The sequence below is a fragment of the Ornithorhynchus anatinus genome, chromosome X1 (genome assembly GCF_004115215.2).
Source record: "Ornithorhynchus anatinus isolate Pmale09 chromosome X1, mOrnAna1.pri.v4, whole genome shotgun sequence".
NCBI lineage: Eukaryota > Metazoa > Chordata > Mammalia > Monotremata > Ornithorhynchidae > Ornithorhynchus > Ornithorhynchus anatinus.
Window position 1 is genome coordinate 112,827,299 of NC_041749.1, and position 13,974 is coordinate 112,841,272.

General features: G+C 48.1%; 1 protein-coding gene across 2 annotated transcripts in view; it reads left to right on the top strand.

Annotated features, from left to right (window-relative positions):
- Positions 1–3,389: 3,389 nt before the first annotated feature.
- The window catches only part of ARHGEF18 (Rho/Rac guanine nucleotide exchange factor 18), a 121,684-nt gene continuing 111,099 nt past the window's right edge, over positions 3,390–13,974 (top strand). The window contains exon 1 of one of the 2 annotated variants that reach the window (XM_029050332.2): positions 3,390–3,723. Coding sequence is in view for 1 of the 2 variants with exons in the window: in XM_039910101.1 (XP_039766035.1) it covers positions 8,526–8,601 (76 nt within the window). In the remaining variant the exon portion in view is untranslated. Of the gene's footprint in view, positions 3,724–8,451; positions 8,602–13,974 lie in introns of those variants that run through there. The other variant, XM_039910101.1, reaches the window with a different exon arrangement.

Genomic DNA, 13,974 nt, shown 5'->3' on the forward strand with positions numbered 1-13,974 from the left:
TCTGTTATATTGTTGTGTTGTACTCTCCCAAGTGCTTAGTATAGTGCCCTGCACATAGTAAGCGCTCAATAAATATGATTGATGATTGATTGATTAGGAACATTGGGAGGAAGAAAGATGAGTTCAGTTTTAGCCATGTTGAGTTTGAGATTTTGGTAGGACAACCAAACAGTGGAAATACAAGATTTCAAAGAAAGAGAGACGTCAGAGCTGGGGAAGTAGATTTGGTAGTCATCCTCATAGAGATGATAATTAAAGCAATGGGAGCAGATGACTTCCCTCAAGGAAGTAAATGAAAATTAGGAGGGGAACCAGAACTGAGTCTTGAGGAACCCCCCACAATTAAAACATGGGAAGCAGAGGAGGAGCCGGGGAAAGAGACTGAGAAGGAATGGCCAGAAAGGTAATCTAGGAGAGGACAGCATCAGTGAAGCCCAGGTTGGATAACATTTTCAGAAGAAGGAGGTGGTCCACAGTGTTGAAGGCAGCTGAGAGGCCAAGGAGGATTAGGATTGAGTGGAGTTCACTGGATTTGGCAAGGAAGAGGTCATTTGGAGAGAGCAGTTTTGGTGGAGTGAAGGAGGAAAAAGATTGGAAGGGTGTCAAGAAGATAATTCATTAAGTCATTCAATAGTATTTATTGAGCACTTACTGTATGCATAGTACTGTACTAAGCACTCGGGAGAGTACAATGTAACAACAAACAGACACACTCCCTGCCCAAAGCTAGCTCCCAGTCTAGAGGGAGAGACAGGCATTAATATGCATAAATAAATACATTTCAGCTATATACATATGTGCTGTGGGGCTGAGAGGGAGGATGAATGAAGGGAGCAAATCAGGGTGACGTAGATGGGAAGTGGAAGAAGAGGAGAGAAAGGTTTAGTCAGGGAAGGCTTCTTGCAGTTAATGTGCCTTCAATAAGGCTTTGAAGTAGGGGAGAGCAATTATCTGTCTGATAGGAGGCGGGAGGGTGTTCTAGATCAGAGGCAGGATGTGGGGGAGACGTTGGTGGTAAGATGGTGGAGATAAAGCTACGGAGATAAGGTTAGCATTAGCAGAACGAAGTATGCCGTCCGGGTTGTAGTAGGAGAGTAGCAGGTGAGGTAGGAGGGGGCAAGATGATTGAGTGCTTTTAAGTCAATGGTGAGGAGTTTCTGTTTGTTGCAGAGGTGGTTGGGTAACCACTGGAATTTCTTGAGGAGTGAGGAAACATGGTCTGAACTTTTTTGAAGGAAAACGATCCGGGTTGCATAGTGGAGTATGGCTTGGAGTTGGGAGAGACAGGAGGCAGGGAGGTCAGCGAGGAGGCTGATACAATAATCAAGGCGGGATAGAATAAGTGCTTGGATTAATGTGGTAGCAGTTTGGATGGAGAGAAAGGGGTGGATTATAGTGAAGTCGTGAAAGTAGAACTGACAGTATTTAGTGATGGCTTGACTATGTGGGTTGAATGACAGAGAGGAGTCAAAGATAATGCCAAGGTTACGGACTTGTGAGACAGGAAGAATGGTGGTGCCGTCAACAACGATGGGAAAGTGAGAGGGAGGACAGGGTTTGGGTGGGAAGATAAGAAGTTCTCTTTTAGCCATATTAAGTTTGAGGTGATGGAAGGACATACAGGTAGAGATGTCTTGAAGGTGGGAGGAAATGCGAGACTGCAGAGAAGGAGAGAGATCATGGCTGGAGATGTAGATTTGAGAGATGTAGAATTGGAGGAGAAGAAGTAGAGACATCAGGCATAAACAACTTGCTTGAGGAGGTTGGACAGAAATGGTAGGGAGGAGATGGAGTGATAGCTGGAGTGTGTTGTGGTTAAGGGAGGGTCACTTTTGGATAGAGATATGGGCATGTTTGAAAACAGAAGGGAAGGAGCCTTTGGAGAGTGAGTGGTTGAAGACTGTAGAGTGGTTGAAGACAGTCTCTAGACTGTAAGCTCATTACATTTATTGTTGGACTATACTCTCCCAAGCGCTTAGTACAGTGCTATGCACACAGTAAGCGCTCAATACATATGATTGAATGAATGAAGATGGCAGTTAAAGAGGGAAGAAGGGAGGGGGTAAGTTTTTTAATAAGGTGCAAAGGGATGGGGCCAGGTTTACAGGTGAAGGGGATAGATTTTGAAAGCTGGCAGGAGATCTCATCTTGAGAGACAGCTGGGAAGGATGAAAGTGGATTATCATTATTATAGAGAAGCAGCGTGGCTCAGTGGAAAGAGCACGGGCTTTGGAGTCAGAGGTCATGGGTTCGAATCCCAGCTCGGCCACTTGCCAGCTGTGTGACTGTGGGCAAGTCACTTCACTTCTCGGTGCCTCAGTTACCTCATCTGTAAAATGGGGATGAAGACTGTGAGCCCCACGTGGGACAACCTGATTCCCCTGTGTCTACCCCAGCACTTAGAACAGTGCTCGGCACATAGTAAGCGCTTAACAAATACCAACATTATTATTATAAATGCTTACTATGTGTCAAGCACAATTCTAAATGCTGGGTTAGATGGGGTAGATACACGTTCATTAGGTTGGATGCAGTCCCTGTCCCACATGGGGCTCAGAGTCTGAGTAGGAGGGAGAACAGATATTGAATGCTTATTATACAATTGAGGAAATGGTGGCCCAGAGAAGTTAGGTGACTTGCCCAAGGTCACACAGCAGGCAAGTGGCAAGATATGGGACTAGAACCCAGGTCCTCTGTCTCCCAGGCCTGGATGTGAACATAGGAGAAGGCAGGAGCCAGGAAGGTGAAGAGGAGATCTGGGGGAGCTCAAGTCTGATATTTTCGGGTTTTTTGCTGTGATACTGTTCCTTTCCTGCAGGGGTTTTCTAACAGGGGAAGTAAGACAGACCACATGAATAAGTTTGAATTGTTGCAGTAATTGTAAGAATGAGTTGAAAAGGGCAAAGCAGGTCATGGTTTGTGCTGGTGGGTTGGAGGATGAATGAGGTTTTTTGGGGAAAACTTCCTGGAAAAGGGGGATCTTGAATTGCCAACATAAAGAGGAAGCAAAAGTGTTGATTGTTAAAATTCTAGGGTTTGGGGAAAAAGGTACCTTATCATAGACCACATCTTCCCACCCCCTCCTTCCAAAGTGGAACTGAGCCATTCATTGGGGTGGCCATAATGTGACAGCAGAATCCCCTTGGTGGGATGGGGAGGGAGGAAGGGGTGGTGGTATGCTGTATTTTTTTGCTCTCTGGCTTTCTAATGTTTCTTTTTCAGTTTGTGCTAACAGGAAGTTGTGCATCGAGATTGCTAGTCATTCTGATGCAGGTTCCTTCTAAGCCATGAGTGCCCGCCTTTCCTGATCTCTCTTTTGGAGCTTCAGTGAGACTACAGATTTGCTCAACACTGAGCCGCCTTCTTTGGCATCCTGGAACATATGTGCCCGTGTAGGATTAGGGTTTCTTTTTTTCACTGTTTGCAGAATTTGTGGGGTGGCTGGTGGTGGCGGGAGGGCAGGATGAGCTATGCCCAGCTTTTGTCAGTGAACGGCAATAGAAGTTTAAATGCAAAGTAAGCTCTCTCTCTCATTTCAAGAAGAGGAAGTTGAGCAGTTATTGTGTCAGCTCAAGGCTTCCACCCTTCTCCTTGTAACTGCTAAAAAGTTTGACCATGATGCTCCGGGCAGCCCATTTGCCTAACCTTTCTGAGGTCCATGGGAAGCAGGACGTGGATGATCCTTTGGCAGCCCCGGCTATGAAAGATGATTCTCTGCTTGAAGTAAGTTGGATACCGTGTCGGCAACTCTGGAGAAGGGCAAGGATCTTATAGGGGTGGACGGGGTAGGGGGGAAAGGAGAAGCAATACTTTGGGGGACTTGTAAATTTGACTCTTCGCCCTTCCCCCGCCACTGAGAGAGGATGAACTTTACCCAGATTCCCCCCAGAAGGGCCGGTTGCCATAAAGTTTGGGAACAGCTGTTTAATTGGGACTGCGAGCTCCAAATTCAGCCTCTTGGTCCTGCCGGGGAGGGAAGTCTGAGGCCCAGGGCTCCGAACGAATCAGTTTGCATTAATTAAGCCTCCACAGGATGCATAGAGCCTGTGGACAGCTTGGGTGGGAGGGGATCAGGAAAGGGCAGCAAAACGTACAGCTGTGAAGGGCTTGGACCTGTGGAAAGCCCACTGGGAGTGTGTGAGATGGGTGTTGTAAACAACAGTCTCAGTTGGGTGTGTTCCGAAAATATAGATGATGTTCTATGACCGGTTGCTCTCTGTCCCTTGTACAGCGGAAGCTGCGGTTGATTGACACTGTCAGCTCAGCTGGGGGATGGGGGAAAGTTGTGCTTGTGCGTACATCTGCCTCTTCCTTCTCCTCACCCCTTACCAAACTTCCAGCTTGTAGTAGTAGGGCAGCAACAGTAAAAATAGCAGTAACAGTAGTAGTAGCAATTCATTCATTCAATAGTATTTATTGAGTGCTTACTATGTGCAGAGCACTGTACTAAGAGCTTATAATAGTAGAAGTAGTAGTAATAGCAGTAGTAGTAATTGCAGCAGAAGGAGTGGTACTGTGGCTTACTGGAAATAGCACGGGCCTGGGAGTCAGAGGACCTAGATTCTAATCCCATTTCCTCCACTTAATAATAGTAATAATAATAGTGATGGTATTTGTTAAGTGCTTACTATGTGCCAAGCACCGTTCTAAGCACTGGGGTAGATACAAGGTAATTAGGTTGTCCCACTTGGGGCTCACACTTCTAATCCCCATTTTCCAGATGAGGTAACTGAGGCCCAGAGCACGGGCTTGGGAGTCAGAAGTCATGGGTTCAAACCCCGGCTCTACCACTTGTCAGCTGTGTGATTTTGGGCAAGTCACTTAACTTCTCGGTGCCTCAGTTACCTCATCTGTAAAATGGGGATTAAGACTGTGAGCCCCACGTGGGACAACCTGATTCCCCTGTGTCTACCTAGCGCTTAGAACAGTGCTCGGCACATAGTAAGCGCTTAACAAATACCAACATTATTATTAAGCCCCGGTGTGAATACAAGCAAATCGGCTTGGACACGGTCCCTGTCCCATGTGGGGCTCACGGTCTCAAACCCCATTTTACAGATGAGGTAACTGAAGCACAGAGAAGTGAAGGGACTTGCCCAAGGTCACCCAGCAGACAAGTGGTGAAGCCGGGATTAGAACCCAAGTCCTTCTGACTCCCAGGCCCAGGCTCTATCCATTACGCCATGCTGCTTCTCCATGACTCTCCCGTCACTGTAGATGGCACCACCATCCTCTCTGCCTCACAAGCCCATAACCTCGAGATTATCCTTGACTCCTCTCTCTCGTTCAACCCACATATTCAATCCATCCCTAAATCCTGTCAATCCCAACTTCACGACATCGCTAAAATCCACCCTTTTCTCTCCATCCAAACTAATACCACATAAATACAATCACTCATCTTATCCCCCCTGGATTAACTGCATCGGCATCCTTGCTGACCTCCCAGCCTCCTGTCTTTCCCCACTCCAGTCCATACTTCACTCTACTTACTGCCTGGATCATTTTTCTACAAAAACGATCAGGATATGTCACCCCCCTTCCACCAAAAACTCCAGTGGTTGCCCATCCACTTCCACATCAAACAAAAACTCCTCACCATTGGCTTTAAAGCACTCAATCACCTTGCTCCCTCCTACCTCACCTCACTACTCTCCTACCTCCACCCAGCCAACAAACTTGGCTCCTGTAATGCCAAGATCTTCTGTATTTTTCCATCAACCTCTCACCTAATTAAAGCTCACCTCCTCCAAGAGGCCTTCCCAGACTGAGCTCCCCTTTTTCCCTCTGCTCCCTCTAACCCCCCCTTCACCTCTCCGCAGCTAAACCCTCTTCTTCCCCCTTTCCCTCTTCTCCTCCCCATCTCCCGTCCCATCCCCTCAGCACCGTACTCGTCCGCTCAACTGTATATATCTTCATTACCCTATTTATTTTGTTAATGAGATGTACCTCACCCTGATTCTATTTATTTGCTATTGTTTTAATGAGATGCTCTTCCCCTCCATTCTATTTATTGCCATTGTTCTTGTCTCTCTGTCTCCCCCGATTAGACTGTAAGCCCGTCAAAGGGCAGGGACTGTCTCTATCTGTTACCGATTTGTACATTCCAAGCGCTTAGTACAGTGCTCTGCACATAATAAGCGCTCAATAAATACTATTGAATGAATGAATGAAAGGAGTGTTACGGTCCCCTCCCACAAGGTGTTTACATTCTAATGGAAGTGACAAACATAAAGATATTTACAACTGGAGTGGTCACCCAGAGGTGAGACCACGTGTAGACTGTACTTGTGCAAAGGACGACATGTCAGGTCGGCACGCTGGTCTTTTCAGTCACATTCTTAGGGCCCTCATGGGGCCAGCGGCACAGTCTCCAAACAGGCGCTGGAATCCTTTGCCACAAGATGGCCACACTGAGCTGATGCTGCTGGTGGATACAGCCTTCAGGCAACCTGGCCGAAGCCCGGTAATGATAACAGTAATCACAATAATGGAGCAGCGTGGCTTAGTGGCAAGAGCCCGGGCTTGGGAATTAGAGGACCTGGGTTCTAATGCCGGCTCCACCACTTGTCTGCTCTGTGACCTTGGGCAAGTCACTTCACTTCTATGCGCCTCAGTTCCCTCATCTGTAAATTGGGGATTGAGACTGTGAGCCCCACGTGGGACAACTGAATACCTTGTATCTACCCCAGCTCTTAGAACAATGCTTGGCACATGGTAAGGGCTTAACAAATATCATTATTATTATATTATGTGCTTACTATGTGTCAAACACTGTTCTAAGCACTGGGGTAGATTCAAGCTAATCAGGTTGGGCACGGTCCCTGTCCCACTTGGGGCTCGCAGTCTTAATGCCCATTTTACAGATGATGTAACCGAGGCACAGAGAGGTTAAGTGACCTGCCCGAAGTTACACAGCGGGTAAGTGGTTGTGGCAGGATTAGAACCTATGACCTTCTGACTCCCAGACCCGTGCTCTATCCACTGCCCCACACTGCCCTCCTCTCTCCCAGTCCCATCCGCCTCCCACCCCAGGGCAGAGCAAAGAGTTGACTGAACCCACTTTCAAGGGGTACAAGGAAAAGCCACCTTCCCTGCCCTGCTTCACGACTCCAAGGATTTGGCTGGCATGGACTCTAATAATAATGATAATAATAATAATAATGGTTTTGTTAAATGCTTATTATGTGCCACCCACTGTACTAAGCGCTGGGGTAGAAATGAGATAATCTAGCCCTCATGGGGCTCACAGTCTAAGAAGGAGGGAACTGAGGCACAGAGAAGTTAAGTGACTTGCCCAATTAGCTGGAATTAGAACCCAGGTCCTCTGACACCCAGGTCCATGCATGGTCTTTCCACTAGGCCATGCTGCTTCCCTGGGGGTTTGAAAGTAAAGGAGGGAAGCCCAGGAGCCAGACTGGTGACTATTTATTTGGTAATGTTTTCATGGTCATTAGAATGGCCAGTCATCCGGTAATATACTGGACAGTCCAGTTTTCAAACTGCCTATCCCCTGTCCAGCTCAGATACCATACTGGATGCTTTAAATGTCTGCTTTTTTTAAAAAAAATTTCTGCTCCAGGCCTGCAAGCCCCATGAGGGACAGGGACTTTGTCCCATCTGATTACCTCGTATCTACCCCGACCCTTAGTAGAGTGCTTGGCACTGAATAAGAGCTTAACCAGTACCACCATTATTAAGTCTCCCTCCACCATGGCTGCCGCCACTCAGTTCCATAACTCTGACGCAGAGCTAGAGTTCACCCTGGGAGGGGAACAGAAAGTCTCTGGAGCAGGTGGAGAGGTTCAGGGGTCTCCCCCCAGAGAAACTCCCTAGAACATTCCCACCTCCCCCCAGATTGTGGCTATGATGTCATCAGGTTTCACTGTGAGCTCGCAGTACAATTTATGTCACCTACGTCTCCTCACCCATTTCAAAGGAGGGCTATCAGGGGACCCTCTAGTGTAAGCTCGTAAGCTCCTTGTAGGCAGGAGTTGTGTCTGCCATAGTGTTATATTTTACTCTCCTAAGCACTCGATAAATACGGTTGACTGACTGACTCTAGTGGTCTTCGGTTGGGCAGTTTGAGAAAGGCAGTACAGTTGGTGGGGTGGGGAGTTCTGGGCTGGTTCCTCCTGCTTCTGTTCAGCCAGTTCGGTGACTCGGGATAACTGCAAATGAGGCCAAGATTCCCTCCCCCCCCCCCCCCCCGTTATTCCCCCAGGGGTCAAAAGAGGCTTGTTAAAAAGCCCCAGAGCAGAAGGTGCGTGCAGCGAGTCTGAGTCTCAACTCAGGTGGGAGAGCTAAATCTCAAGTATTTCCCCTTGGCCGCAACTTCTATCAGCTGATACTTTGACAAAAACAGTTGGCTTCTCCACTCCCCCTCTTGGCAGCCCCTGCTCTGGAGGCTGCAGAGCTGCAGTAGATCAGACGGTTCTGTACGCTGGCTCACAGCACTCGCACCCTCTGGTTCAGGCGTCTCCAGGGTTTTTGTTCCTCTAAAAAGTGATTTGGACGGCTCCTAAATGGCAGATTCTATTTTGAACCACTCCTGGCCATCGTTTTCGAAACTGTGGATGAAGAGATGGTCCTTTAAACGAGGTAAAGCCCTCTCCTTTGGGGAGAAGTGGATCTTGGGGTTTTTTTTCTGAGTCACTCTCCTTGGCTGGGTTTTTGAGTGGCAGCAGAGAGACCTGCTCCTGGTACAGTGGATTGATTGGTTTGACTTAAGAGAGGAGATAGAGTCTGGTAAAAGAAATGCTTGTTTGCATACATAGATTCCATATAAATATTTGTCCGCATGTGCTTTGCTGCTTTTAATCTTCTCTGGGCATCTTAAGTGCTTTCGGCCCTTGGGTGATTGGTTAACTCCTGTTTTTCCAGTGAAACCGATTTGTGGTTTCCAGCAGGCTGGAGAACCGAACGTCAGAGAGGTGGCTGATCCAGGGTTTGTATGTCAGCCCTCGGCATGACTTGTGAACAGGTGCCGGGACTGGGTGCACAAGAGCCCTTTGGGGTGGGTGATAAGCTCCAGCAGCCCCCAGGCCCCCCGATTGTCCTCCCCCCAACCCCTACCCCACCAACAACTTAAGGAGCCAGTGCAATGTGTGTGCATTTCAGTCTGCAGAAATCATTTGCATCGAAATGGCCTTTCTTCCCCATCCCTTTGTCCCTGTTCTGTTCCTCGAAAATAATAAGGAAATTGTGCCATTTTTGCCCCATTGGGGATGTGGGACTGTAGGCTTTGTGCGTTGAAAACGACACTCCCGCAACCCAGGAGCTACCAAGTCTTTGCTTGCTTCAAATTTCAGCCCCGCCTGTGGATAACTTTTATTCACTGACAACACTTTATTCCCCGACGAACCTGGAGGCTGAGAGAGATTCCAAGGGTCGAAGCAATTATTTCATGACAAACCTTTAAAACGTGTTAAGTCCTTGAGTCAAGAGGAAATAGCAAACACACTTCAGTAGGTGTCATGTTTTGCGTTGTTTAGGATAGAACTGGTTTGACGCCCAAATCGCACGTTGTCGTTGTGAGGGCCAGAAGTGAAAAAAATCAGTGGTGTCCTGTATTAGTAAGGTCGGAGGCAGAGGTAAATTAACTTCAGTTTAGGTAATTTCTGAGGAAAAAAATCTTCCTTACAAATGCTTCACCCATTACTCACGCATTCCTCAATGGAGTAGATGGGTGACTAGCCCTGGACCTCCCTCCCCTCAATGATGCAAGCAAATACAGCGAGACGGAGCGAAAAAGAAAATTTCCAAACTGTGTTGTCTGCCCAAGGAGTCGTTCAAGATCTGGGCGGACGGCTCCTCTCCCACTGCCTTGGTGCCGGCTTGCGGCGAACTTCACATTTGGCTCTCCCAAGGGGTCCTCCACTCCCACCCCCCCGCCCCCCTCAGGCCAAGGCAGATAGGCCAGTAGTGCCATCAACCAGTGTCAAGACCCTGGTTTGTTGGGGGTTGAATGAATGTCTCTCACTCTGGGGAAGTGTGGCTTTGTGTTGCCATAATTGGCAGTTTGGACAAAGGGACTTGGTTTCGGCCTTGGTGAAATAACCCCGTTAAGGCATGCGGTCTTGGCACCCATTAGAGGTGTTAGGGTTTCCCCATCCATGTTTGCCTTAAGGGAGATAGGGACCAAGCCCAGCTCTAGGCTACCCAGCTGCTGCAATCCTCCTATGCGGGAGTGAGTGGCCCTGTTGGAGTCCTCAGAAGGGAGTGGCCCCTCCTTCCTCATTCCCCCTTTGCCCCACACCCCCAATCAATGGGTGGGAGAAGAAATATAAAGACAAGTTGTCCCCAGGAAACAGGCCCATGAAGCAAGTTGGCAAAGTAAATATGACACATGAAGGGGGAGAAATTAGAAATAGATCCAGAGGTGCCATGTGTATGGAAGCCCCAGGGCTTGGACTTGTCCACAGAAGAGTAGGCAAGGGGCCATCCAACCCCCACAGGAAGCCAAGCAGGGTCCTGTCCAAGACACCTGGAATTCCTAAGGGTAGCAGTTTGCTAGGAGATAGAGCATGAGACTTGGGGGGGAGGGGGGCAGGGAACGGAGGGAGGATGAGCATCTGGATCTAGGCCCAACTGATCCCCCATCCATGAGACTTATGGCAAGTCACTCCATTTTGGGGGGCATCCATGTTGCCATGCTTAAAATGGTCATGGATTCTAATCTCAGCTCCACCACTTGTCTGCTGGGTGACCTTGGGTGAGTCACTTAACTTCCCTGTGCCTCAGTTCCCTCATCTGTAAAATGGGGATTTAGATTGTGAGCCCCTTGTGGGACAACCTGATTACCTTGTATCTACCATAGTGCTTAGAACAGTGCTTGGTACATAGTAAGCACTTAACAAATACCATCATTATTATTCCAATGACATCATCACTTTAATAATAATAATTAATAATTATGGTATTTGTTAAGCACTTATTATGTGCTAAGCACTGTTCTTTTAGACTGTGAGCCCGTTGTTGGGCAGGGATTGTCTCTATCTGTTACTGAATTGTACATTCCAAGCACTTAGTACAGTGCTCTGCACACAGTAAATGCTCAATAAATATGATTGATTGAATAAATGCTCTAAGTGCTGGGGTAGTTACAAGGCAATCAGGTTGTCCCATGTGGGGCTCATAGTCTTCATCCCCATTTTACAGATGAGGGAATTGAGGCACAGAGAAGTTAAGTCACTTGCCCAAGGTCACATAGACAAATGGGGGAGTTGGGATTAGAACCCATGTCCTTTGACTCCCAAGCCCACGCCATTTCCACTAAGCCACGCTGCTTTCTCAGCTCCTAGATCCTCAGCTCCTAGGTCATACGGCTGAGATGGAATCAACATTTTCCATTCCATTTTCTAGGGCTGTTGGCGTCTTCACTCTCTAATACACACACGCACACACACACACACACACACACGGCACTTTTTAATTTTATTATATTTAGGAGCTTATTATGTGCCAAGTGCTATACTAAACCCTGGGATAGATAAAAGATAATTAGGTTGAACACGGTCCCTGTCCCACGTGGGGCTCACAGTCTTAATCCCCATTTTACAGATGAGGTAACAGAGGCACAGATAAGTTAAATTATTTGTCCAAGGTCACACAGTAGACGTGGCAGAGCTGGGATTAAAATCTAGGTCCTCTGACTCCCAGGCCCACGCTTTTTCCATTAGGCCACACTGCATCCAGTTTATCACATTTATCTTATTCCCAGCTGAAACTCGGGGGAACTGACTTGGCCAGAAGATGGGAGAGAAGGAAGAAAAGGGGTGAGAGCAACTCTTTGAGGAGAGGAAAGGCCCCAGTCCCTTGGTGGAGAGGAGACACATCCAGCGAAGAGTCTGACAGAAACAAGGACCCCAAAAGAACACAGGAGTCCTGGGAGAGAGCATTGTAGGTGGGGAAATAAGTCAAAAAATAATAATGTTGGTATTTGTTAAGCACTTACTATGTGCAGAGCACTGTTCTAAGCGCTGGGGGAGATACAGGGTAATCAGGTTGTCCCACGTGAGGCTCACAGTCTTAATCCCCATTTTACAGATGAGGTAACTGAGGCACAGAGAAGTTAAGTGACTTGCCCACAGTCACACAGCTGACAAGTGGCAGAGCCAGGATTTGAACCCATGACTTCTGACTCCCAAGCCCGTGCTCTTTCCACGGAGCCACGCTGCCTCCCTAAAGGAAGGCAAGAAGAGAAAATGCTGGAGTTTAGCAGTTCTGAGCCAGACTGATGCCCTCTACTCAGGTACACTCAGGGCTCAGGGAAAAGACCCTGGGCTGAGGCCAAAATAAAGTCATTTTAAAGCTGAGGAAAGAGATGGAGAATAGTGAGCAGGGTCTGGTGCCCTGTCAGGGACCAAATAAACATTAAACCATAGCAACGATGGAGTGGAATAGCCCCAGAATCCCCAAAGTTTGGAAATGGCTTCCTTTTTTGATCAGCGTCACGTATCGGCAGTGCTGAAAAGTACGTTGTAGTCTGGGGAATGGAGCAGCTTTGTAATCTTCCCGCCTGCCGCTAACATTTTACAGGGAATTGCGTGTGCGTCCAAAATATTTTCCCCACTCTTGATCCAATGCATCTGACACCTTCAGAGCCCTGGGGGAACAAGCCAGGACATAAGGCTGGGCCTGGGTCAGAGAAGTAAAGGAGTTTGCAGCCTCATTCGGTGCCACCGCGTAGTTGGTGGGGGCATCCGACGTTCCCCCCCAAAATCTTTGAAATAGTGTGGAAAGAAATAATTCTTCTTGCAGCCTGGGGCTTTGGTCAGCTTACATGCTTCTTGCTCCTCCCTTCCTCCCTCCCTTCCTCTCTCCCTTCCTCAAGTCAGCTGCCTTGTAGCCTTTTCTTTGCTCATTGGGTGGTCAGGGGAGAGGAAGGGGGTGGGGGGATGCTTAGAAATGTCTGGAAACTGTTTCCGAGTGGCTGCTAAGCCTCTGAATGACGCAGCTGAGTTCTGAATTCCCTAGTGGACAATGCCCTTCTATTAAATCTGCCTTTTGCTCTGTGTCTGTCAGGGCCCGAAGGAGTCAGTCCTGAAACCACTCAGGTTTGCCTTCTAACTTCCTTCCATATTAGTATGGCATGTTTTCCCTTCACCTCATACCCAGAGGGGGTTGGAAATCCTTTTCCTGGAACGATATGAGCTCACACACAAAGAAGGTCTCTGTGAACTCATCTCAGGTTGAACTGGGAGGAAGTTTGGGCCATTGAGTGATGTCAGCAGGGAATGCAGCTATCTCTCTACATGAAGGAATCTTGGCCAAATCGGGGTCCTCCACACTTTGAGAGAAGCCCCCAGAGGTGGCTCCTGTTTAGAATGGGCTGTGGCTGCCCCAAGACTCTACTCGGTCTGTCAGCATGGAGGGTTGGAGCTGTGAGGAGACCACCCACTCTCACCCCTCCCTGCTGTCCTCTCTGCATTTAGCACCAAGCTGATATCTTTGGGGTCCTTCAGGGGCCAAATGATAACACTGAGTTTGATTTCTAGTTCTATGGAACCTCAATGACTGAGGGAACAGATTTCAGCCAGAGAAAGGGCCTTGATCGGATCCTTACTGGGATCAGGGAATTTAGAAAAGATCCCTCCCCCCTCCCTCCCCCTACCCCCAAAGAGTAGCTCTGGGGATTCCTCTGGAGAAGCTATGTGCTGCTAAAAGAATACCCTTTTATGGTTTCCAGCCAGTGGAGCTTTAAGCAGCTGTGATGGTTAATCTGCTTAATGTTCCCTGAAAGCAAACAGTGTGTGCTCTTGAGAGCTTCATCCTGTCATTTCGGGTTTTGGGAGTCGGGTGGAGGAGAGGTGGGTCTGCTTTAGACTTGGGGGTTTGGGTCTTTCCTGGAGAATTTCGGTCCTCTTGGGGTGACCTTTTAGATGGATGAGGGGTCTGAAGCAAATGAGTAGGTGGAACTCACTGCCTGGAGAGATGGTGCAGAATCAAAAAGCTTGTTGGCGCCTACTATCT